Below are 27,085 nucleotides of genomic sequence, written 5' to 3' on the forward strand. Positions count from 1 at the left end.
GGGCGGGGCTGCTTTATAGGGATCTCATCAGAGGGGAGGGGGAGTGGGCGGAGTTTTCCCCTGGGGCAGTCGCAGTGTCTCTGCTCACAGCCTGCTGCTGTGGCCATCTTTAATTGAGTGTCATGGGCAGCACTTCTGCACGGGACCCACCTACCTGAGGTGTCAGCACAGCCCTGTCTTGCTAGGACCTCTGATCTGAAGGGCCAGGTGCTAGGCCTCTGCCTGAGGCAACCTATGAGCAAAGGAAACTAGACTAAGCACAAAGGAAAAGAAAAGGAAAAAAAAAGGTTAGACTTTATTACCCAGATTCTATTTTTATTTACTGGTGATTGTTAATGGGCTTGCTGGTGACAAAACCATTCAGTCTCCTTTAATCCTCACAGCAGTTCTGAGAATAGTGCTAATAGCATCTGTTTTGGAGCCAGATTGCCCTAAATCCGAGATCTGAGTCTGTCTTTTCTGGCTGTGTTCCTCAGTCAGTTCCTTAACCTCTCTAAGCTTCCATTTCTTTATCAATAAGTATGGGTGTAGTTTTAAAAAAAAGCCCTGAGATTGTTTAAGCTTGAAATGAGATAATCCATTTTAGTTGTTGTTATCTTCCTTTTGCAAGTGAGGAAACAGATTTCCTGAGAATTTAATGACTTATTAAAGGTAAGTAACTTGATGGAGATGGAAGGCCAGGTCCTCTAAAGCTTGGGACTTTTCTGTCACAGAATGCCACACTCAAAGCACCCTCACACAACAAACCACAGCATGTCCTAGCACTCCATACTGCGTGCCCTGTCTTGTCAGGCCACAATACAACACAGCACACACCATGTCACACCACTCCACAGCATGCTGTAACATACTTTATACCATGTCATGCTACGTGACATGTCATCTTTCTAACAGAATTATCCCTCAGTCATCCTCCTTTGTCCTTCCTTATATGCCTCCCAAATCGTATCACTTTACATAACATTGTTTTAGATTCCAGGGATCTGTGTTCAATTCCCAATGCAGGCACAAAATCCAAGATTTTCAGCAGAGGATGCATGTTTCAGGCACTGGTCTGTATCTGCCAGATGAAGGACATCTTATTTTTTTTTTTTGGTCAAGACACAGTATGGGCTGATGGCAGCCCTGCAAGGATTGCCTTATGCTGTGTGGACATAGATTTCCCTTTATAAAACACATTCTAATGAGACACGCCAACTCTAGCTTTATCTTGATCTTTGGATTATTCCAGAGTGAGGTAAATTCCTTTTCTAGGGTCTTCTTCAATCTGTTCTAAATGATAGATGCAGGTCATAGGCAGTTACAAAAAATCTTTGCATCTGACTTTAATGTCTTTCAAACTTATGAGATATACCCAGTGCTGTGGCTAAAAGTGCAATTTGAAATTACACAGTTTTTTTAAAAATTTATATACCCACATGTTTTCGTTGGACATAAATGCAACATGAACTAATAGTACAGGGCCAAAAATATAAAGGTTTGTGAATAAAAATAGGAAGTTTAAGTCAAGGGAATCAAAATTGTCTCACTGTCCGTCTCTGGCCTCATCAGGTTGTAGTCAGGTCCAGGTCAGATTGTAGAGGGACAGTGACAAACTATAGTGTATCCCCTGGTTGTAACCAGTATGATGAGTATGGAAACATATTCATTGATTTATCCCATAAATATTTACCAAATAAAACCTATATGCCAGCAAGCGTGCTTAGTATGAGGGAAACAGTGAGGTACAAGGTACAGTTCATGTCTCTTAGGAGCTCCCAGTGTGAGGAAAACAAATCATGTGAAAGAGAGAATGAAGAAGGCTCTAGCCAGAGCCATGAGAACCTAAGAGAGGACACAGGTTAATAAGAGGATCATAATAAGAGGACCTTCCTCCTCTTATTATGATCCTCCAACATCACTGCCACCCCCCAGCATTCACTGCCACAAGCAGCCAGGGACACCCAAACTTCCAGTTACAGACAATGACTTCACAGTGGATTTTTGTGACACCAGATTTCTAAGCCTACATATATATGGGAATGTCCTCCACTTTGCATATGGTGAGTGTTCAACAAATCTTTTTGATTGAATTAATACATGATTAATGGAAAAGCTTATAATAAAAGTTCTTGGATGTGACTCAATCATATGATAATATGGAGATGATCATCCATTCAGTGATTACTGAGTACATACTGTGTGCAAAGCACAGTGCTAGGAACTCAAAGATATGAAGAAGTAGAAGACATGGTTCTCAACCAGTATAGGAAAAAAGATAACTGGTGACAAAGGCAGAGAAGCTGGTGGACCCCAAACAAATGGTCATGCCTCAGAGTGGAGATGAGGGAGAAAGCAGTGAGGAGTGGGGTGTTAGGAGGAGGCTGCTTAGAGGAGGTGTGGCATCACCAGAGGCTTTATTTGGACTTAGGAGTGAAGGGGCCTTTCAGTTGAGGAAAAGGACCTGCACAGAGGCATAGAAGTTGAAAATCTCATGTTTGTGGGTGAACAGGTTTGTTTCTTGAGCAGGCTCAGAAATAAAACCATAAAGGCAGACTGGGGTCTCATTGATGATGATCCTGAATTCTAAGCCAAAGGATGGGCAAAGATGCTCACCAAAAGCTTTGGAACAGAGAAGTGAAGCGGTGAAAGTGGTGTTTTAGGGAGATGAATGTGTCAGCTGTGTGCAAGGTGGCACAAAGAAGAGGCAAAGCTGGAACCCTTAGAACACTGAGGAAACTATCACATTAATTCAAGTAGAAGGTGATATGGGTTCAGCTGGGGAAGTAGCCATGGATGGGAAGTAAGGAAGAAAGGTCATGTAAGAAGGTTTCTGAGGATCAGCTAGATGATTCTCTTGTCGGGGGAGGGAGTGAAAGAACCATTAAAGTGTAAACAGAAACATAGTACGTATTTTTTTTACTACTATCAATATATACATAGCATTAATGAAACGACCAAGAACAATTATTTTTCTCTTTGGAAATTAGAGAGCAAAATTCTTCAACAAATAATAAAAAGATTGGGATAACTTTTTTTGTTGTTCCAAAGGTAATTCTTTGCATGGTGAAGGTAACTTAGAGCTTTTTCTGTATTGAAAACATAAAGAGTGGAATATATCTAAATTAAGTGGGTGGATTAGTTGGTTGCATAACTCTGTGAATAAACAAAAACTGCTGAATTGCATGCCTTAGGAGTGAATTTTATGGTTTGTGAATTATAAATCAGTAAAGCTTTTATTAAAAAAAAAGCAATGGGAAGTCTAGGTAGGGTTGTAAGGAACTTTTCTTAAGATCTAAGTAAATTATAAATAAATATTTACCCCCTCCTCCCCCCCAATTTTCCCCACCCAAGAAGGCTGCAGAATCACATTTCCATCTTTGAACACAGGCAAAAGAAGTCCCCACACTTCGACGCTCACCAGAGCTTGGGCTTACTTTGCATCGCAGCACTTGGCAGCTTTGTGCTTTCTGAGACCCTGCTGAGAACTGTCAGAGAAACTTAGACAGTGGTTTGCTGCTGGGCCAGGTTTTTCCCTCTAACAGAATTTTCTGCTAAAGTGAAAACTCCACAGGCAATGCAAGCCCTGGCTCTTCATAGTGGGGGAAAAACCCAAAACTTGCTGAATTATTTTTTACAAAACATTAATTTTACAATCCCGACAGCTAAATCTGTTATTCTGGCAGGCGAGCTTTAAATAAGGCAGTGAGTTGGGGAAAGAAAGAGTACTTACTCATATTCTTAAACCCCGAGCATGTCATCAGCATTGGCTTCAAGTCTTTTGCTAGGGAATGCAGGCTCATCTTTTCCTTTTTACTCAATTAACTAATCACATAGATAAATTTTTAAAGAATGAATGTACCTTAATTTCTCAGTGCCCATTTGTCATGTTAAATAACAGGTACTTAATTTTAGAAGAGAATGTTTTCTAAGTGACACAGAGGCTCCTGGAGCCTCCCTGGCATATCCATCCCTCATAGATGGCTCTGTTGTCAAATGTGTCACAGCCTCCATACTGTGGGCCTGCTGATTTCTTAGCATTTAGAAAAGATGAGTGGGAGTTTCAGGGGAAAAGCCTCACTGCCTAACCTCTGTGCAGGCTACTACAATCCATCACATAGGCAGTCTAAGGGCAAATGATTCTGGGAAAAGTGAATGCAGATTCACTTCGGGCCAGTGTTTCTGGCCTTTAATTCTTGAATTTTAACATGCATCTCTCACCCTACTCCTACTGTCATTCCAGTTTTTTATATGCTCCCCCCCTTTAAAAAATATTTCTCAAATTAATGGAACTATTGTCCCCTATACCTGTTAGTGTTGACTCTATTCAAACAATAATTGGTGTTTTGTTTTTATTTTTAATCCAGATGTTTATCTAATGGAGCACATCTACCTCTGTGCTTAGAAAACCTTTTCATATAATCATTCATTCTTTCTGGCATTCTCAATGTTTCCATTGCAGTGCAGCGAGAGGGTCTTTACTGAGTTACAGAAGTATCATCTTAAACCATAGACCCCTTATCTCCACCCTGAGGAGTCAGAATGAACTCCAACCACAAGGGAGAAACCTCATCTGTGGGCACCAAACACTCGCCTTCCTTTTCTACTGTCTTGGTAAATTTCAACATATCATACCCAAGTCTGTCATCACCATGTTCATGACAGGATCCATCAGTTGTATCACTAGAAAGTACTTAACACCCAACCACCTGCTCAGGGAGCTGTGCAGAGAACCCTGGCCTTGCACTCTTGGGACTTCAGCATCTACAGCAGACCCCAGAGGGCAGTGTGAGTGTGGACTGGCTATATTTAACTCCTCTGGCCCAAACGACCCTGATCACATGTCTCTAGATAAGATAAAGTACCAAATGGACAGATGGTATATATTGTAAATGCTGGTGTCCTCCCTGCAAAATAGAGATAATCATAAAATCCACAGCTCTCATTTACTGAGTGTGTGTACTATGTGCCAGGAGTAGAGCTAAGTGCATAATCTCATTTAATCCCTATAACAGCCAAATAAGATGGGAACTATTATTGCCCCCATTTTAAAACTGAATAAACGAGTCTCAGAGAGGCTACCTTGCCCAGAGTCTCACAACTGATAGTAGAGCCAGAATACAAACCTAAGCTGTAGGCTAGCAATCCAATGAGCTTGATTCGGTAAGGATAAATCAGAGTCAAGAATGAGGACTGTAGGATTGAAACTTTCCTTGAGAAAAGTCAAACTGTCTTCAGCTAGTCATCATTCCTTAGTATTGCCAAAGAAATTAAAAAAAATAAAACACCCACCATTTAGGAGACTACTGAATTTGTCTAGCTCATGATTAGCATTTCTGATCTAGGACATCGGTGAGTACAAAAGCCTGATTTTATCAGCACGTATGATTTAATGGCAATAGTTTTAGCTTATTTTCATTCTTCTTCCACTTAGCTTTTGACTAGAAATAGTGACCTATGGCTTCTTCAGCTTTTATTATAAGTACTTTCCTAAAAAGTTACTTGTAAAATGAAAATTTGAAAATCAATCCCATTTTAAATTTGCTGTGCTCTCCTGTCCAGCCACATGTGAGGGCACATGTGAGTCCACACATTGACTCTCAGTGTACATCTGCCTCCACATGAATCAGGTTTCTAGATGGCCAAGGCAATAGCCAGAGAGAATGAGGAAATCAGATGTTCCCAGGAATCCTTGCTTATATAAAGAAAGTAGTAATTTCTAGTCTAGACAAGGAAAGCCCTTTTATTTAGTGGATTTGTATCTAACAATGTAACAATATTGGTTCCTGCCTGGGGCATCTGGCTTCTGCTGTCTGCTCAGTCCCCACAGCTGCCAGCTCTGCAGGAAGCGCTGACAAGGATTAATTGGCTTTCCTGAGCCTTGAGGCTCAGTTCTGCTTCCCATTTCCAGTGATCCCACAGGACTCTGCTCTCATATAATTTACTGTCTGCAAGGACTTCCTATTTTCAAGAGTTGTATCTAACAGGCCCTATGTAATGTATACACATTTTCAAATTCAATAACTTCGAACCTTGAGAATCTTTCAGGATATTTAACTCAATTTAAGAAATGGGACATGACCACATTTAGAGTGTTTAGATTATTTGTTGCTTTTATGAGGGTTCTTACATGGTGCCATTTAAAATGTGTGATTTACACAAACAGCTTTGTTCCTCTTCCTCTACTTGGTAGTATTTGTAGAGTGTGACAAAGGAGTCCTTCCAATTTTATGCTGGGTTTTCTGAGCAAGATGAAGCTAGTAAGATGAGGATTTCAGGGGTGGGAGTTCTTCCCAATAAGTGATTCTATTTATAGTCTCTCAAGTAATACAGATGTAATCTAGAGTCTGTTCCCTCACTTATTGCCATATATTTGGCAAGCTCTATGGCATCACCTCAGGGAAAATTACATTGATTCCATTGTACAGGCAAAGAAGAAGTAAAGGAAGCTGTGTCCCACTATGGTGGCAGCCAGTTGGTATAAAAATCACTGAGAGTTGGAAGAGACTTCTGCTGTTGTCCCATCCAACTTTCTACCAAATGCTGGTTCCTGCCTAGACAGATTCTGGGCCTCTCTCTCTCTGCCTGCCCACTGGGATCATAACAGTCTTGTTCCTGAGATTCAGCTCTATCCCATTGTTGGATAACTTGAATTCTGGATAGTTCTTTCACATAATAGATTAAAAACATCCTGTTTGTAACTTGCATCAATTAGTTTGTTCTGCATAGAATGCCTACTCATTGATTGATTGGTCCATTCATTCATTTATTCATTTTGTATTGGGTGCCTACTATGTACAATATAGTGTGCAAGACATGAACCTCAGACTCCAGGAACTGACAGGTTGGCAGGAGATGACGTAGACATATAGAAGTCGTGTGTCACGCATGTGACACAAGCAATATAATTAAGTGCTACAGGATAGGGGAGGGAGAAAAATAGGAAGGGGTCAGGTCTTGACAGGGTGGTCAGCAAATTCATCTTGGAGTGGGTAGCATTTAAAGCTGTTTTTCTTTAATGGCTTGAGGTTAAAGGTGGAGATTTGGATGTGGAGATTGTAAGGATTAAGTGTTGGAGAAGTGATGGGTAGTTTTTATTAACCAGAGCTGAGAGTTTGAATTGGAGAGTGAAAGGGCTAGAAAGGCTGGTAGAGTGAGTGTGACATTGTGAAGGGCTTTCTGTGCCTGGAGTAGAGGGTAAGTGAGAGGAGTAGTGGAGACAGAGCTGTGGCCAGCTGGCATTCACATCATTCATGTCTCTCAAATGCTAGGCTGCAGAGTTTAAGGATTATCCAGTGAGGCAAGGCAGGGCCCTGGGGCCAGTTGCTGAATAGGTGACAGTTGTGTTTAGTGTGATAACTGGTGGCAGGAGACAGTGGGCTGCAGGACTATGAGGGTCAGGAGTCCTGTGGTGACCCCTGCAATAGAAACATTGACTGAAAGTTGAATGATAATGACTGTGACACAACCCTGGAAACTATCTACTGTGTCTTCCCCAGGAGAGCATCCCCTCCCCCACTCCCCAGACTATTTATATCCAGTGGCAAACCCCTCCTTACTTTCTGGTGAACCATTACTTATTAACATGTGGAAGTGGTTCCAGGTAATTGTGGTAGAGAATCCCAGGATCCAAATGTCTGTAGTGAAATATCTCTGCATTGATTTCCCTGCCTCCAGTGAGGTCTACATGTAGGCTAAGCCCGTATAATGAAAGAAGCTTTAAATATCCTTTAGGATAATGGTGTCTGTGCACACATGGATTTAAATTGAATAGTTTTTCTTTGGTGGTCTATGTATGGTAGACAGTAAGACCCATCATTACTACTATTCCTTTTGTTATTGAGTTTGTTTTTGTTTTTGTCTAACTTGAAAAGCGGGACTGCCATATACAAAGGAAGTATAACTAGAAGACTAGCTGAAATGTCCAGATTTAAACTGGCCTGTTGCTCACAAAATTAGGCTACTTGCTGAATAAAGTGAATGTCACTAGCAATTTAGGGGTATGTTCCAACCTGTCTTCTCACACATTGTGTTATTTATGCTTTATTCTAAACTTCAAAATTACCTTCTTTAATTTTGCAAATATTTATTGAGTACCTACCATGTGCCTGGCCCTGTTCTAGGTTTTGGGCTACATTAATGAACAAAATAGTCAAAGATTCCTGCCCTCGTGGAACATACCTAGCAAGTCGGGGGGAGGCAATCATTAAATAAGTAATGAATAAATAAGTTAATTATATGGTATACTAGAAGGAGATAAGTGCTACAGGAAAAAGAAAAAGTAGAGAAAAGTAGGAAGGGACAGAGTTGCTTGGGAGTGTAGGGTGAGTTGTAGTTTGAGATAGAGTGGTCAGGGTTGCCTTCCTTAAGAAGGTGACATTTGAGGAAGACTTGGTGGTGAGTGAATTAGGTATGCAGGTAAAATGCAGGTATCTGGATGAAGAGAATTCCTAGGAAAGAAGGAAGCTCCTGCAATGGTGCTAAGCCTGAAGAGTGCTAGAAGTGGAGGCTCTGTGCTTTTCCATTCCCCTTAGACTAACAGTAGCTCATGTAACCAAGGAGAAACCTAGGAAAAGAAAATAGCTAAGTTTATTTGTAATAAAACTGATTCAAAATTACTTTAAAAAAAAACACTTCACAGACTGATTTAAGGAGGTACAAAGGACACTAGGCGAGGTTTTCTGACTTCTAGACTGCTTGGGTCTGAATCCTGACTCAGCCACTTCCTGCCTGTGCGATCTTTGGCGTGTCATTCAGCCCTTCTGTTCCTCAGTTTCCTCATCTGTCAAATGAGGCTAATTATAGTACCTATCTTCTAGGATTGCTTTGATGATTAAATGAGTCAATAAAAAGCTTGGTACTCTGACACGTAGCAAGATTCAAATATTAGCTATTAATATTATTATGTTACTGTTACTACCTTTGTTACTTATGAGTTGGTGCCCTAATCTGGAATATTCTTTGAGTGTGTCTTAAGGGCTGAGTGTGTGTGTATGTGTGATCTCTTGAGAATGTGGGGCTTAATTTAAATAATTAGTTTTAAAGAATTAGGTAAAATCCTGCTGCTTAGCACATGATACGGCCTCAATGAATGTTAGTTTTCTTCCCCTCTGGCAGTATTTTACAGCACAGAAAAATAATAAAGGGTTTCCTTCTTCTGCTTGCTATTAATGAATATTTTGGCTCATTTACGAATAAAATGAAGGCCTGGTGAAAGCATTCTATAGACGCAAACTTGGAAACTTACTTTGCTCTTAGAAACCCACCAAGAAATTCCCAGTGGGTCATTTTGAATATCATTGGAAGGCAAAGGGTGGGTAGTGGTGGGGAATTGAAAAGAAAAACAAAATGAGGGGAAAACTGAAGAAAGAGGGAAGCACTCCATTAAGGTGATACCACTTTGGGATGAGGCCACCAGAAAACTGGGAGTTCCTTTCTCTGAGAACCTTTAACAAGAGAAGGGATGGCATCAATCCAGGTAGGGCAGGAGTCCCTGAATGAAAGGGCTGGACCAGAGAGCCTTCTCCCAGCTTGTTGAGTCTCCAAGAGCAACCATTCTCCCTAGTGGACTAGCCTATTGTTGTATTTACACACCTGAATTTGCCTATATTTCCACCTCTGTTTAAAGAGTCCTTAATACTTTAGATACAAAGAAGGCTTCTGTTGAATAATACCAAGTAAGAATCAGTCACTGTATATTGAAGTATCAGATGTTGAGAATCAACTTTCTAGTCGTCTGGGGTCTGTCCCCAACATCTCTGGATGTGGCAGCTTATGTGGTCTGCTGCCAGAAAAATACCAGTGCTTGGGGCTATCAGGGAGACAAGGCAAAGCAACATGAGAGTGGTCCGAAGGAACTCTGAGGTCTTGAGGAGAAAGGATGCTGTGTCTGCACGGGCCAGGGTGGGTGGTGGGTTAGGCTGGAGTGAGAACTGGTGCCAGGCGCCCCCTCACTGTCTGCTGCCGTTTTGATTCACAGGTGCAGCAGATGTTTCCAGGGCCATGGATCATACCTTTTCAACAGCAGCAAAAGATGGGGAAGGAGTGTGTTACACATCTCTGATTTCTGACATCTGTTACCCACCTCGGGAGGATTCTACATATTTCACTGGAATTCTTCAGAAGGAAAACAGCCACATCACCGCTTCAGAGAGCCCTGAGGAGTTGCGTACCCCCGGACCCTCCTTACCAGATGTGCCTGGGACGGAGCCTCGTGGCTTATTTAGTTCTGATTCTGGAATAGAAATGACTCCTGCAGAGTCCACTGAAGTGAACAAGATCTTAGCAGACCCCCTGGACCAGATGAAAGCAGAAGCCTATAAATACATTGACATAACTAGGCCAGAGGAGGTGAAATATCAGGAGCAACGTCACCCCAAGTTGGAAGAGAAAGACTTGGACTTTAAGAATAAGGACACTGACATCTCAGCAAAATCCGAAGAGGCCCGTGAAGCAGAGAAACCATCTCCTGTGGAGGGAAAAATCCTCAAGGACCATTTATTTGAAGAATCAACGTTTGAACCATATGTAGCCGATATCTCTGAAGCACAGCACAGTGCTCCTCTGATCACTGCCCCTGTCAAAATCACGCTGACTGAGATCGAGCCTTCTGTTGAAACTGCTACCCCAGAGAAGACCCCCGAGAAGCAAGATATCTGCCTGAAACCAAGTCCTGACACAGTCCCCACAGTCACCGTCTCAGAGCCTGAAGATGACAGCCCAGGATCTGTCACTCCTCCGTCTTCTGGAACAGGTAAGGCAACGGGTGTTCCCTGCCTTGGGAAAACCCAGCATATGGAAAACTGAACATTAAGGAGTGAAGATTTGCATTCAAAATACTTAAATCTCAATTTAACTGATTTAATTAACATATAGCTTTTTCAGTCTTGTGCCCATTATGCAAAGGTTGACATCTGGGATTTTTTTAGAGTCCTGTCAGATTTGCTTTGTAAAATATTTCTTTCTTCATTTGAGGGGAGAGGTAAAGATGACACGCTGGGGACATTAAAATCCTCCTGTGGCTTTACTCTTCAGAGCAGAGAAGGAGATGCTGCCAGCTTCTAGGTTAGCTCTCCTCCCTGACCTCTGGGCATCGTGGAGAGTACCTTGACTGTTCTTCCCAGACCAGGTGGGCCACCTTGGACAGAGCATTTAACATTCCTGGCCCCAACTCCAAGTCTGAACAATAAAGGGGGGTAGGGTAGAGGTTAGAGTCTTTTTTTTGTGGGGGGGAATGGGCAGTGACAGTAAACCTAAACAAAGGGTACTCCTCCCCTCCCTCTTCAATCTCAGCACATCATTTTCATCTTTTTAGTTTATTGAAGTTCTGCATAAAATTTTATTTTTTAAACTAAAGATCCTATTTGGTTAGAATAAAAAAAGTTCAGAATTCACTAGCCTATGATGTTTTTCAACCTGAGCCTTCTACTCTGACTCAAGGCAGGGTGTTGTTAAACCACATCGAAACCCCTCTCAAACACAAAGGGGACCTCCCATACCCTAATGAAAGGCCAGCTACCACTGGTAGCTAGAGCTTCCCCATCCCACCCTGTGCCACCATCCTGGGTAGTAGAAGTGGAGCCTTTGTATCTCCATCGCTCTCAAACGCTCATGAGGCATCAGGATGAAGAGGATAATGAGAGATCCTTGAATCGTCCCCTGCCTCCAGTGGCTGGAATTCTGACCCCACCCAAAAGAAATTTACAAACCTTTTTGATTTACAAAAAGCAATTTTCCAAAGAATAGATATCGGTATATGTATAACTGAATCACTTTGCTGTACACCTGAAACTAACACAACACTGCTAACTACACTCCAATATAAAATAAAAAGTTAAAAAAAAAAGCAATTTTCAGCACCTCAGGTAAAAGAGCTTCTACTGAACTCTTAAAACAGATCTAAACCCTTACAATTAGGAGTGACTGCTCTAAATCCCGATGATGCAGTAAGTCCAAGTGTTAGAACAGAGGGGATTTAATGGAAGTCCTTCCTGTCTTATTTCCCTAAAGATTTTAGCATCAATTCCTCCCCTCCCCAGCCTTACCTCAGACTCATTCAGCTGTAAACTCACTGCACCAAGTTCCTGATTTTCAAATTCATTCATTCACTCAACACACACTTTTCTTTTGGTCAGGCACTCGAATAGGCACTGGTGATGCTGGAGTTGAAAAGCAAACAAAAAGCAGTCCCTGCCTTCCAGTGAGACAGATGACCAGGGAAATAGTCACACTCCAGCGTGACTTATCCCAACTGACAGCAGGAGGTAGGGACATATCTGAGTCTCAAAGCCTCCTTGTGGTTTTTCTGGCAATGCATGTAAAACCCTTCGATTATCCCATGACATAAAGATACTGACACTCTGAAGATATAAACTACATTATAAGCTGTGTTTACAGAGCTCCAGAGTTGTCTGGTGGTCATTACAGAAGAACTTTGGCCAGTCTTCAGGAAGAGTGAAATGACCCCATACGTTTTGGTCCATTTATTATATGACACATGCCTCATGAGAAAATTACGGTTTACAAAGCTGATGGTAAGGACTTGATACAGGATTCGTTAATTAGGAGGGAATTTTTTTTTCTTCAGTAGTCACGACTCACTGGGGTTCGGGAGCATCTTCAAGAGAAGACAAAGTCGGATTTGGCTCTCATGATCTTGGAGTTTTATGATCTGTTGGTGGCCATTTGACAGCAAGGAATTAGGGCAGTGGTTTTCTCTGCAATTGTTTCAAATAAACATTCTCAGTAAGGTTTATTCCAGAAAGAGAAAGTCCCCTGTCCCATTACACAATTATCTCTCATGTTCAGCTCCTCTCTCCACACACATCCCACACCATAACACCTGAGTCATATGAGAACACGTAAGAATAAAATTAATAGGAGAGATAGGAGGACTCGGTTTGTCATTGAGGCTTTTCTCCTTGTCTTTTTTATCCCAAGAGGTTACCCTAACCCCCTCCCCATCTTGTGAGCCCCTGGTACCATGTGACACTGTGCCCATAGACACTGGAGGATTTGGGCTTTATTACATCTGTTGGGTCTTGATTCACTCTGCCATTTCCTGTGCTGACAGGTAAGACAAAGAATTACATGTAATCCTACATAGAAACTGAGGAAAAGGAAAGCATCCTAAAGAAAAGGAATTCAGTTTTTCACTGTTTAATAAATAAGGAATTATCAACTGACTTTGGGGAATAATCCTAATTATGTGAATTATGAATCAGAAGAAGATCTAATTTAGGACAGTTTTAGCCGCAGACCCTAAAGCTTAAGCAAGGAGTCTAATATACTTTCTTCAATTCCAATAGATTATTACATTTTGTAACTTTCTCCAACATACTTAATTATTTTCATCATATTAAATAATGTACCATGAGGTACGGAGGTAAAAATTCTTACAGCTGAAATATTGAAAGTTTCTTCTAAGCAAAGATCAGTCATGAATACAAGTGAAGTATTTTAGGAAACTATAGTAAGTGCCCTGATGCACCAGACCACTGGCCCATCAGCAGCATGTTGTTTCTGACACAAACACCTAGAAGGATATTACGGTGGTCATGGATGTTATTTGAGGTGTTATCCTCAGAAAGGACAATAATCAAGAGGCCACCATAAAACCACACCAGTGTCCCTTAAAAAGAAATAAGCAATAAAAAGTAAATAAGTTTAAACTCTGAAAACTGTTGCTGTTTCCTTGCATCGATGAGGTCTGTGATTCTCCTACCCATTTTGAAAATTTATTCTTTTATTCAAAAATACTTATTGAGTGACTTCAATGTGTCAGACATGTGCTGGACACCAGAGAACAGTGAACAAGATGTGTAAAGTCCCTGCCCTCACGGAGCTTACTTGCTAGTGGGAGAAGTCAGTAAAAGGAAGCACATAAATAGTGTAATTTCATGGGGTATGAATTCTGTGAAGAGTGATAGAATGTTGGGTGTGAGAGGGTCAAGGATGGCCTCTCTGAGGTGACATGTGATCTGAGATTTGAATGAGAAGAAGCCCACAATTCAGAAAGGGGTTAAGAGGGGCCCCAGGTGCAGAGGACAACTAATACACAGGCCCCAAGGCTGTATTATTTGGGAACTGAAAGATGGTCGAAAGGAGCAAGGGAGGAGTATGGCATAGAAGAGAATTGGAGAGGTAGACAGGACCCCGATCATTCAGGGCTTCACATGCAAGGATAAAGAATTTGAATTTTGTTCCAAATGCAATGGGAAAGCATTGGAGGGTTTTAATCTGGGAAATGATGCCATTCATTCATTCATCCTTTCACTTAACAAATATGTATTGACCATTTACTCCATACCAGGTATTGCTCCATCACTGCTGGGGATACAGTGGTGAAACATAACAAGTTTCCTGCATTCATGGAGTTTGCGTTCTAATTGAGAAGACTTACATACAAATAAATAATAATGTAATATCACGTCGTTATAATGGTTACAAAGAAAAATAAAGCAAGATAGAATGTAAGAGGGTGATGGGGTGGCCATGAGGAAATGCGTTTCCCTGCTGATGGTTTTCAGCAGAGACCTGAATGGGGTGAGAGAGCAAGCCATATAGACACCTGAGGAAGAAATGCCAGGCTGAGGAGACAGCCAGTGCAGAGGCCCGGAGCTGGGAATGTCCTGTGTGTTCCAGGAGCAGCTAGAAGGTCAGTGTGGCTGCAGTGGGGAGAAGGAAGGGAAGAGCTGCAGCATCAGATTTGTGTTTTCAAAAGATCCTTCTGGAAGATGAGTGGAGAATGAGCTGGGAGCAAAGGGGAGGCCTGAATGGCAGCATTGTTCACGGTTGTTCACTGGCATCTGCAACTTGGTAGACTGGCCCATGTTCACCTTCCATTTTATCAATCTGAATTATATCATTCAAAATTAGCAGCAGCAGCAAACACATCTCCCCATGTGGGGTGGTTGTAACCTCCTCAGTTTCTATATTCTATTTAATTATTTTCAACGACTGTTTCTAGCTTTGCTGTGTCAGACCTGACACATAACTAGTGTCTTAGCTAGAGGCCCATAAGTTTTTAACAAGGGTAGGAAAACCTCTGTTTTGTTCTAAATTTTCTCCTGATTCCTCCTAGCACTTTGTTAAACTTTTACTTCACTTTAAGAATGGAGGGCAATGTCTACACTATATACTGAGTCCCCTTTCACTCATAATAAAGATGATTTTTTTTAAAGTAGTACTTTTACTTACCCAAGATGAAACTTATCAGGCCCTTTCCTCCCACCCCACAGCTGTCTGATACCATCCTTACTCTTGAGCAATAATAAATAAAATAAAAAAAATAAAGCAATATCCTTGAGCCTTCTTTTCTGAATGCTCTAACACAGTGGTTTTCAGCTAGAGGTAGGTTACCAGATAAAAATACCAATATTTCATGGGACATACTTATACTAAAAAAATTCATTGTTTATCAGAGATTCCTATTTAACTGGGTATCCTGTATTTTTATTTGTTAAATCTGCCATCCCTAACTGGAGGTGATCTTTAGAATCACCCTTAGAGTTACAAAATGCAGATGCCTGGGCCCCATTCAGACTTACTTCTACTAAGTCAGAATTTCTGAGGGCAGTTTTGAGCCATACACCTGATGAAGAACCACTGTTCTAAGATCTGAGGTAGTCCTCACATGAGCTCTGTTTGTTGCGTACCTCCTATGTGCCAGGCATTGCACTAGGTGCTGGGGATATGATAGTGAACAAACACCTTGGCTGCCCTTTGCCCTCATGATGCTTTCAGTCTGGGGTCAGGGAGAGTGGGGGAGGGTGAAGAGACAGATGTTAATGAAATCATCACATACACATACAGAGCCACCCAGGGGCACCCAGTTGTGCAGAATGAGTGGGCACCACCCTGTCTCCTGAATGATGCAGCATCAGGCCGGTTTGCACACGAGGCAGGCTACCCTGCAGGGTCGCCTGTGGTCCTCTTAGCCCAAGAGCCTGCCTGCCTGCTTCGTGGTCTCCTAGGAATGTTGTACAAGTAGGAGTTTGGTCAGTCCTGGCAGTTTGTATGGTTAGACAGAGGCTGCCAGCATGAGAAATTGGAAGGATGTGTGCTATGGAAAGGGATGAAATATCCAGGATGAGAACTTTCTTCCCCTGGCCCATCAAAACAGCTCACTGTTCTGACTTCCATGTTTCTGAGTATGGAATTCCTATTCATTATACTCACCCAGGCTCACTGTTTCTGAGTGATCTTTGACACCCCCCCCCCATTTCTTTCTCACTTACCACATGAAGCAGACCCCAAGTCTGTGCTTTCTCTGTCTTCAGTGTCTCTTGAATTATCCTTTCTTTTCCATCCCTATGACCACTACAACTCATTAGGTTGTCATAATTCCTCCCCTTGACTATTGCAGTATCCTCTTAATGGGTCATCCTTCTTTTATTCTTTCTTTCCTAAGTTCATCCTGACCCTTCTAGGACCCACCAGTGCCTTCCTGATAAAATATTGACTTTTAAACTAGCTTCCAGGCCTTTCTATGATCAGGGGTCTGCTTAACTTTCCAGTCATACGTGGTCTTTTGTGACTGGCTTATTTCACTTAGCATACTGTTTTCAGGGTTTAGCCATGTTGTAGCATGTATCAGTATTTCATTCCTTTTTATGGCCGAATAATATTCCAGCGTATGGATATACCACATTTTACTTATCCATTCATTAATTAGTGGACATTGGGTTGTTTCGCTTTTTTGACAGTTATGGATAATGCTGTTATGAACACTGTGTACAAGTTTTTGTATGGACATAGGTTTTCAATTCTCTACTTATGAGTGGAATTTCTGTATCATATGGTAACTAAATAGTTGAACTGCCAGACTGTTTTCCAAAGCAACTATACCATTTTTTATTCCCACCAACAGTGGATGAGAGTTTCTATTTCTCCACATCCTTTCCACCACTTGTTACTCTCTGACTTTGTTATTCTAGCAATCCTAGTGAGTGAAGTGGTAACACACTGTGGTTTTGATTTGCACTTCTCTGGTGAATTATGATGTTGAGCATATTTTCATATGCTTTTTTGTCACGTGTAAATATTCCTTGGAGAAATGTCTATTCAAGCCCTTTGCCTATTTTTTAACTGGGTTGTCTTTTTATAACTGAGTTGTAATAATTTTTAACATATTCTAGATACACGTCTCTTATAAGATATATGGTTTGTAAAATTTTCTCCCATTCTGTGGGTTGTCCTTCTACGTTCTTGATGTTGTCCTCTAACGCACAAAAGTGTTTAATTTGGATGCATTCCAAGTTGTGTATTTTTATTTTGTTGTTTATGTTTTTGGTGTCATGTCTAAGAAACCACTGTATAATCCAGGATCATGAAGATTCATTTCTGTGTTTTCTTCTGGAGTTTCTGGTTTTAGCTCATATATTTAGGTTGGATCCACGTGGAGTTAATTTTTACATATGACATGAGGTAGGGGTCCAGCTTCATTCTTTTGTATGTGGTTATGCAGCTCACTTTTCCTCTTCATCTCATTCTCCAAAATATAATTTGCCCTATCTGAGACCCCCACCCCCTTTTTGAACAGATGTAGCATGATATAGTGAGAAACACATGGAACATAAAGACTTGAGTTCAAATTTAAGCCGAGTCATTTCTAGCCACATGGCTATATCATTCAGGGTCCTGTGAGGAAACAAAGTGACACACTCAAAGGTTGTAACTGAAGAGGGTTTAAAGAGGTAGCTATTTACAAATGTGTAAAGACAGTTAAGAGAACAAACAAAAGATGGTAAAGCACTCAAGGACTGGCAATATTAGGGATCTATTAGCACCCCTGGACCCGAAGGAGGAAGGGGAGGGAACAGCGTTCCCAAAGCCTGCCAAAACCTGGAGCTTCAGAAGCAGCAACAGGTATAAATACCCTAACATTTCTCTCCACCCCCTCCTCCTATGATTCCTATTGGCTGAAAACAACCAGAAACTAGAGGGGAAGCAATTCCAGGTAATGCCTTCTATGGAGGTCAGCCTCTCAGAACAGAGAACAGGGCAGAGAAAGATGGGAATAAGTCCAAGGGGGCAAAGATAGAAAAACCAGTACAGTGACCTTGGACAAGTCACTTAACCTACTGCCACTAGACTCGAAGCCCCATATGTGAAGTGCCTCTATCCCAGCAGATGCTCGACAAGTGGAGCTGTGACGATGTAGCTACTGATAGTGCTCTGGAAGTACAGGCTGTTCCTCCATTCACACTAGCCTCTACTCCCTATCTTCTTCCTCCTCCGTCTGGCCTACCAGTGAGAATTAATGTAGCTTTTATACTTTTATGCTGCTTGTAATCATATCAAGGAACTATGTGCATGACTTATTACGGAACTAACTTCTATAAAAATAGAGTTTGGGATCATGCAGTAAATCTTTTTACACATAAATTGTGTGCAAGATAATGAGGATGTTGTTGTTTTAAGTTATTAAGAAAAACAACAGCATAGATCATATCACTTCTCTGCTCAAAACCCTCCAATGGTTTCTCATTTCTCTCAAAATAAAAGCCTGATGAGATCCTACATGATGATCCCCCTTCCCTGAATGCATTTGACCTCCTTTCCTATTATTCTCCCCCTTATTCACTTTGCCCCAGACATAACTGCCTCCTTGTGATATCTATAAATCATTGCGGCTCCCACCTCCAGGCCTTTGTACTATCTGTTCCCTCTGCTTGGCATGCTTTTCCTCTGGATATCTTCATGAATCCCTCACTCACCTTCTCAAGTGTTGAATATCGGTTTCCTTCTCAGTAAGGCCTACCTTGACTACCCTATTTAAAATTGCAAACTCATCCCCACCCTGTCACAGCCCTCCTGATCCCATTACCCTACTCTACTTTTTTATTTCCATAGCACTTAACATCTTCTAACATACTATATACTTTAATTATTTATTACATGTATTGTTTGTGTATTGTGTTCTCCTCCCACTAGAATATAATCAGAGATTTTGTTTCCTGTTTCATTCACTGATACATCCCAAGTGCCTATAAGAGTGACGACACATAGTAGGTTCTCAATAAATAACAGATGAATGAATGATACATGGATAAAGGATAAAATCAATTCAGCTTTATAGAGAATTAGACAAATCTAAAATGTTTTATCCATTGGGGTTCTCCCACAGTCCTAAATTGACAGATTACTTAGCCATAGATAGTCTACCTCTTACCCCTCCTATATCCCTCCCAGTGACCTCAGAGCTTTGGAGAAATGACAAGTGGTTCTTACTTACAAAAGGGCCAGAAATCACTGTCTAGAATATTCTGAAATAAAGCCCTGCTACATGGGCAAGGGGAGAACCAAGCTCCTGAAAATTGTTGTCATGGCGATCCCAGGTAATTTCAATTAAGATAGAAATATCAGTAAGATTGCTGGTGAGGTTTGGGGGCCATCTGGATAAACGTCAGACAGAAGGCAGGCACTCACCCAGTAGACAGGGGTTGACTCTTGGGTATTGTTCTTCTCAAGAGGAGGTGAAGAGATGAAAAAGAATGACAGTGGGCTCCACCACTAGAAGCCCTGTGGGGTTGTGCAGTATGGTAATCTGCACAGCCTGCTTGGTGGAATTGGCAAAAACTATCTATTATATTGCTTCACTTTGTTACACTTTTCACTAAAAAGGGAGTAAAAGTATTGATTCTTATGGGAAATGTAAAGCTTAGAAGTCAAGTTGTATACAAGGATCCAAATTAGCTTTCTTTGTCTTATTGAAGTAGGGAATATGAACAGAAACAGACAAGGAATAATGGATGATGTCAGATTTTTTGACATTGGTGGGCCAAATTAGAGAGTTATATACATTGCATTATCTAATGAAATCTGTGAAACTGGAAAACTCTCCTCACAGAATGGATTAGAAATCAAAACCATGACTTCTAGAATCTTTCCCACATTGGAACAGAAAAACCAACGAGGTGCTAACGCTAAGAAATTGCTGGGTCATTTTTAAAAATAGCTAGATTAAGATAGATAGGTATATCAAACACTGATTAACTGGGCCATAACAGTAATTAGCCTTTTAGTTCAGGTGGCCTGTCTTTCCAGCATAGCCCTGGAAACAGACTATTTTTGTGCTAATGAGATATGTATTTTTTAAGCAAAGAGAAAATACCTCCCCTAATGGAATTTTGTTTTATTTCTTCTTTTTCTGTCCATCTGTCTTGTCCTTGTGTGTGCCTCTTTGGCTCTTCCTCGCTCTGTGGGACGACAGAACCATCTGCTGCAGAATCCCAGGGGAAATGCAGCATCTCCGAGGATGAGCTGATCACTGCCATTAAGGAAGCAAAGGGGTTGTCCTTCGAAACAACGGAGAGTCCACGGCCAGCGGGCCAGGTGGCCGACAGGCCGGAGGCCAAGGCCAGGTCCGGGCTGCCCGCCATCCCTAGCCCCCTGGACCACGAGGCCAGCAGCGCAGAGTCGGGGGACTCGGAGATCGAGTTGGTGTCCGAGGACCCGCTGGCCGCCGAGGACGCTCTGCCCTCGGGCTACGTGACCTTTGGTCATGTGGGTGGCCCGCCGCCGTCGCCGGCCTCTCCGTCCATCCAGTACAGCATCCTGAGGGAGGAGCGTGAGGCTGAGCTGGACAGTGAGCTCATCATCGAGTCGTGTGACGCCTCCTCCGCCTCGGAGGAGAGTCCCAAACGGGAGCAGGACTCGCCGCCCATGAAGCCGGGCGCCCTGGATGCCATCCGGGAGGAGCCGGGCACCCGGGCCGAGGAGCGCGCCCACAGCCGGCAGGGCCTGGCGGAGCCGGGGCCCTTCCTCAAATTCCCTTCGGCCGCCCCCCGAGTCTGCTCCGAGCTGCCCTCTGGAGACGGAGCCCCTGCGCCCGAGGGGCCTGCAGTGCCACGGACACCTGTGGAAGCAGCGAGTTACGACCAGAGCTCCCAGGCCACAAAGGGCCCTGGGCCTCAGGGTCCAGGCGTCGCGCCCCCTCTGCTGTTTCTCAATAAGCAACAAGGTAAAGTGACAGCTTTCTTGATTGAAGTAGGTTGTCTTGCTTACTGTTCTTGCCTGGGTGCTCTGAGATATTCAGCAGAGGGAGGTGGTTCTGCCTTAGCCCTGTAGTCATGTCCTAGCTGGTCAAACAATCGACCGGAGAACAATTCCGAGGCGGGTGGGGAATAGATGAGAGGATTCAGATTCGCAGCTGGGGCTTCCATGGAAGAAACACGTGCTCCGAGCTGCTCTGGGCTGGCTGGACCAGAGCATCTCCAATAATGAGCGGTTTTGTGTACATTCCAAGATCTCCTGAATGGAGTGAATGTGTCCCTCCTTTCGTTCCAGGACTGGGTTTCCTCACTTGGGAAGGGATGGGGTTTTGTTATTGTCCAGTCTCATTTCCAGTTTCCCACCCTCTCAGTGATGGGATGTGGCTACAGTCCCTCGAGGTGCTGGAACCCACCATTAGCACTTCCATTTTGCCAAACTTCTTTCTTAAATGGGCCAAGAGCATCTCAGCGCCATCCTTTCTCTAACCAAAAAACAAACAAAACAACAACAATGATGACAAAACCAGCAAGGAATTTGGGCCTTGATAAGGTTTTTGTGTCCCAGCTAGCCAGGAAAGACAGTGACCGAAGTTAGTCCCAGGGTTTCTCCTGTGCCTAAGCAAGGCCTAAGGTGACTAATTAATTTTAAAGTCACTTTTAACTTAGAATGATTTTAATCTGGCCATTATAGTTTTCCTATGAGAAATCTTGAGTTGAATGAAGTCTTAAAATGCAGAAAAAATGGAAGTCATTATTTTGTCTTCCAGGCACTCTTCCCCCCAAGTCATCCCCCACACCGGATTGCAGTTGTATAATGGAATTCAGGAAAGGAATGAAAGAGTCAGATGAATAAATTAGGCCCTGCACAGTCTAGTTAATGGGCTACATTGAAGATAGACAATCTCTTCCCAGATGCTGGGTAGAAGAACATCCAGGTGGAACTTGAAAACAAACCCTAAAAGCACAACTCTGTTCAAGGTCCCCTCTTACCCATCTCCTCTGCTTTCTGTTTTTTTAGATGTATTTTGTCTTTTGGGGATAAATGATTCTGAGAGTACACCCTCTTCTTCCTGTTTATATGCTAACTTCAATGATGTTAGTAGCAATTAAAGTGCCTCATTTAAAAATAGAGGACAAAAACTTTCTCATTATAGATTGGAAGGTGGCTTCTAAATTCTCTAAAATTAGCACATTGGAAAGGGGGAAACTGGAGGAATGTAATAAAAAGATAATCCTGCTGCATGGTTGCCGGAGGCCTAGACATGTGGCATCATGTTGGGGCTGATATAATTGACTCCTGATTTCCCAAATAACTTATCCCTGAGAGTTTAAAGTGTATTTAGTGTGTGCAATAGGGAGGGTATTCTGTGACAAACTTAACAGTAGGAATGTGTATTTGTTGGGTGAATATTAGAACTAATTTGGATTCTTTTGCTACCACTCTTGACTGGTGGGAAAGGGCCCTGCAGCTTTCAGGGAGCTTTGGGAAACAGCATTAGCCTGAACAACCTGCAGTTCCCTGTGGTCCTGAAGCAGGAGAGCTTCAGTCATTCGGAATATAGTTTCATATCACTATACTGTAACATGCATGTGTTTCCATTTTATCCCCTAACTAGTGTCCCCATAGTGAAATAGTCACCATGTGCACAGTGCTGCTCAAATATATTTATCCTCAAAAGTAAGTAAATCTGAAGGCTAATAAAGAGAAAATGGTATTGTGCAGGCCCGTTTCCCTCGTTAGTATATTTGAGAGACAAGTTTGACAGCTGGAACTGACCAAGTGACCAGACATCCGATGAAGAGCTAAGGTGATGGAATACTACAGCTGTTAATGCAAAGGCTTCAGAGCATATTTAATGGCTGATTCTGGTGTCATTCTAATCTCTGTGCAAGTTGCCTCATAAGGCTTGGACCCTCTGCTGCCAAGTTAGACGTTAGAAAGGAGAAAGTGGCAGTCTTTTCAAACAATTAAGGCATGGCAGGGTGAATAGCCTCTGCTTTCCTCTGCACTGAGGGATCCTTTGAAATCCAGTCTCCCACCGAAACTTAGCGCTCAGCCTCATTATCTATGAAGAGAGTCTAAAAGGCCCTGGGGCAGCCAAGCACTGAAGGTTCTGGGCAGATGACTCAGCGCTGCCAGCAGGTTATTGGAGCCCTGAGTTCTTCTGGTCTCCCTGCTCCATCTCAGCAGGTGGGAGGATCAGTGTTGACCAGCTATCGCCAGGCTGTTCTTAATCACTGTCAGTGGACAGTAGGATTGTGCTCAAGTCAAGTGTGACTCCCCTCAGCAGTGAGGTCAGGTCAGCTTCTGTGGTTTCTTGAAGGCTCTGGCAGTATAAATGCATTCAGGTTCATGCATTCACAAGTATGCTCATCTCCCTGACTTTGGAGTTATTCTGCTGATGCTGGGCCAAGTTTTAGAAAGGTCCAGAAATATTTAGAATAAGGTTTGGCAAATATCTGACGGCATCAAAGCACATACTGTCAAGGAACATCAGGCTTTGCTGGTGCGCACATGCCCTAACAAGGTCTATTTTTGGACCTTTCTTACCTTTTGGAGACCTCTGCTGCAGTTTCACTGAAGACAAGATTTGGTTCGTCATATTCCAGTTTCCCTTCTCTGTGCACCCCCTGAGCTCCTGCTACCCTATCATTCTGCTTCCTCATAGCCTCTAGGATGGCTTATCATGAACATGATAGGATAGATAAGTTTTCATTGTTGCAAGGTTAACCCTGTTAGGAACATCTAAGTGAAAGCCAATTAAAAATTCTCAATAAAACACTAATACCCAGTGTGACTCATCAGGATGGGTGTGTGGTATTTCCAGACCTATTTTATTGCAGAATCTTTTATTAGAGTGTGCTGTAGGGTTCATCTTCTAGGGCACATTCTTTCGGAAATAGTGGTCTCTGGGTACTCACCTCCATTCCCTGCATTCTGATTACTTTTCCTTGCAATTCAAAAGCATAGTGTTAGACCAGCCATGTGGATATCATATGGGAGCCTGTTAGAAATGTCAGGGTCCTTCCCAGACCTACCTACCGAATTGGAATCTGCATTTTACCAAGGTCCCCTAGTGATTCCTATTCACATTGAAGCTTGAGAAGCAATGTTTTAGACCATGGCAGTCAGCTTTCACATTCCAACCTGAAACTGTTCTGATGAAGGTCACCAACGACAACCTTCTTACCCCGCAAAAGACCTCTTTTCAGTCTCATCTTTCTTGTTCTTCCTGGTACTTCAATGTCATACTGCTGAACAGTCCTTAAAACAGCGAGAAAATAATGTATGTTCAAAATAATAATTTAAATTGTAAGAAATGGTACAAAATAAAAAGTTAAAGTTCCCCTACTCCAACCTCACATTCCTAAGTCTCAGAGATAACCACAGGCTTCTGTTTTGTTGTTGTTCTTCTTCTTGTTCCTTTCAGAAATTTTCTTTATGTATCACAATTTTTTATTGCACAAGTGATATCATGTTGGACAGATTTTGCAACTTATTTCTTTTAGCGGTAAAATCAGGGATAATACCGGCTCACATGGAGACTGTTCTCTTCGTCTCAAAACTTTCCTCCCTTATCTCCCTGATGTTTCTCCTACCTGGTTATCCCCTCAGTCTCTGACCTCTTTCCCAATCTCTTTTGCTACCTTCCTTCCAATTCCTCTGTCTAGCCCCGAGTTCTTTCCCTGTCTTCCTTTGTCCCTCGTTTCCTTGCTCTCATCCACACAGGTTTTCAGCCACTGCCTCGTGTGTAGCACCTCCCAGATCTCTGGCTTTGGAGAATCTTTTGTTCTGGGCTCCAAGCCCCTTTCCTCACTCTTTGTTGGACATTCTATAGACCACCCCCCACACTTCCAATTCAGTACACTGATGTTATTTGTCAAAATCTGCTCCGCTCCTTCTTCTCTTCCCTTCCTGAGTGAATGAACGATATCATTCAGCCTTTACTGTGGTGTGGATATTCAGATCAGGTCTGGATCTGAGTAAAGACTCATTGGCTTGAGACAAAGTTAGAGGGACAACCTGATTGTAAAACTTCAGTGGAAGTCTTGCGGTAGTGTTTGGTTATAAAATTATCATCCAGGTAATCCAGGATGTTCTTAATATTTGAAAAATTATCGAAAACAAAGTACAAAATGCAAAAGTTATCTATTTGAAACTTTCAACAAGGCATCCAGTGACCCCAGTTTGAGAAATACTGGTTTAAGCCAGTGGTTCCCAAAGTATTGCCTGGGCACCGGGTGCCTCACAATCTCCTGAAGTGCTGACTAAAAATGCAGGTTCCTGCTCTGCCCCAGAACTACAAAATCAGGATGGGCGTAAGCTTGCACTTTCAATAAGCATACTAAAGAGAATTTTTGTTGTAAGCAGATGAGCTAAGCAACCCAGACCTATAGTGTAAAACACCTTGGTGAGCGTGCCCTGGGCATATGGTGTTTTTTAGTGAGAGGGACTGAGGGGGCACTCAGCTGTTTCCATCCCTTCCTGTGCCCTGGGAGGTGGGCCCCTGCACCTTTTCTCTGTGGGCACCAGCTACAGCAGCCAGAGCTTGCAGGGCTTAGCCCCCTGTGGCAGGGAGAAGCTTATCTCCTTATAGGGAAGTGATTTGCAAGAAGACTCCCAGATGGAGGTCTTCTCAGATAGACCTAGCATTTATGATATTTATTATTACTTTTCATTATTATATCAGATATTGCTTCTGTCCTAAAATATTTTGGAGAGAACCAAAATAAGTGTGACCCATTTACTTTTCTACCAGTAATTTTTTAAAAAGTTATGCTCTAGTCCCATATTTATGTGCTTCCATGAGACTGAATTAGTGAACCAAGCCATAAAGATCTTTGGACAGTATCTTTCTTTCACAATGCACGTTTCAGAATCGGCATAAGGACTTATGCCCCTTCAATTGTAGCTGCTTCCCCCATGCCAGCTTTCAACAAGATGGACCAGTAACTGCTGGATAAAGTCTGGCTTCTGTGAGGTTGTATGCAGTGTAAATATTTAGATGTGGACACTGAACCTTCCATCTTATATTATTCAAAGCAGTTAAACTACTTTTATGAGACTCTGCCCAGTGATAGAAGGTACTCTCCTGGTTTAGGCATCACAGAATGAGGCTGCCAGTAGCCAGTTTACCTCATTGGCTTTTACTCTGAAACAGTCACAAGGTTAGCATTGTCCCAGATTGCATATTGGTCTGTTTTTTAAATGGTGGCTTCAGGACGCTGGGAAGGTTTCCTTCTCAGTCTTGAAGAGAATTGCTCCAAATCTTGATGACCCAGCACTTACTATTTCAAGGGACAGATATTTTTGACACTTCACCTATTGGATGTATATATAGATCCAAAATGGTGGTTGTAATTTTTTTTAATTTTTTAAAATTTTTTTTATTTTTTGCGGTACGCGGGCCTCTCACTGTTGTGGCCTTTCCCGTTGCGGAGCACAGGCTCTGGACGCGCAGGCTCAGTGGCCATGGCTCACGGGCCCAGCCGCTCCGCGGCATGTGGGATCTTCCCGGACTGGGGCACGAACCCGTGTCCCCTGCATCGGCAGGCAGACGCTCAACCACTGCGCCACCAGGGAAGCCCGGTTGTTGTAATATTTTGATGCCAATTCCTTGGGGACACAATGAACCCCAACTCCCTAGTAAATGTTGCCTGGGCACAGAGTGGGGCATAGATTAGCTCCTAAGATGGATCCAAGTCAAAATTGCCTGTAGAGGTAGAGTTCACAGATGGGAGACATTTTGGTGCCTCTAAGAAATAATGGCCCTATTTAGATGGTGATCCTGATTCTCTATCTAGTCCCTTTTTCCTTCACATAAATCATCCTTGCTTACCAATGCAGTCATGAGGCTTGGAGGTATAATTCACATACCTCTAATTCTCAGCACCAATACTGGCTCCAGGGGATTCTCCCCTCCTTTCAAATGCTAACCTCATTTTCCTCTAAAGTCTGCGTGGGATACTCACAGTTATGGTCTCTGCACTTCTGGATTCTATCTTTGTAACCCCACAAACCACTGCTGTAACACAGATAACATAAATTTTACCCAAGGTTATGCCAGCCCCGCCCAAGCAAGACCTTACCCATTCATTCATTCATCCTT

At 42.5% G+C, this 27,085-nt stretch overlaps 1 protein-coding gene across 1 annotated transcript in view; it reads left to right on the forward strand.

Moving 5' to 3' along the window:
* RTN1 (reticulon 1) overlaps positions 1-27,085 on the forward strand; it is a 238,618-nt gene that overhangs the window by 96,800 nt on the left and 114,733 nt on the right. Inside the window, exons 2-3 of the mRNA XM_060167003.1 lie at positions 9,959-10,732; positions 20,195-20,944. Coding sequence (XP_060022986.1) covers positions 9,959-10,732; positions 20,195-20,944 — 1,524 coding nt within the window. The remainder of the gene's footprint in view (positions 1-9,958; positions 10,733-20,194; positions 20,945-27,085) is intronic.

The sequence above is a fragment of the Lagenorhynchus albirostris genome, chromosome 1 (genome assembly GCF_949774975.1).
Source record: "Lagenorhynchus albirostris chromosome 1, mLagAlb1.1, whole genome shotgun sequence".
Classification (NCBI taxonomy): Eukaryota; Metazoa; Chordata; class Mammalia; order Artiodactyla; family Delphinidae; genus Lagenorhynchus; species Lagenorhynchus albirostris.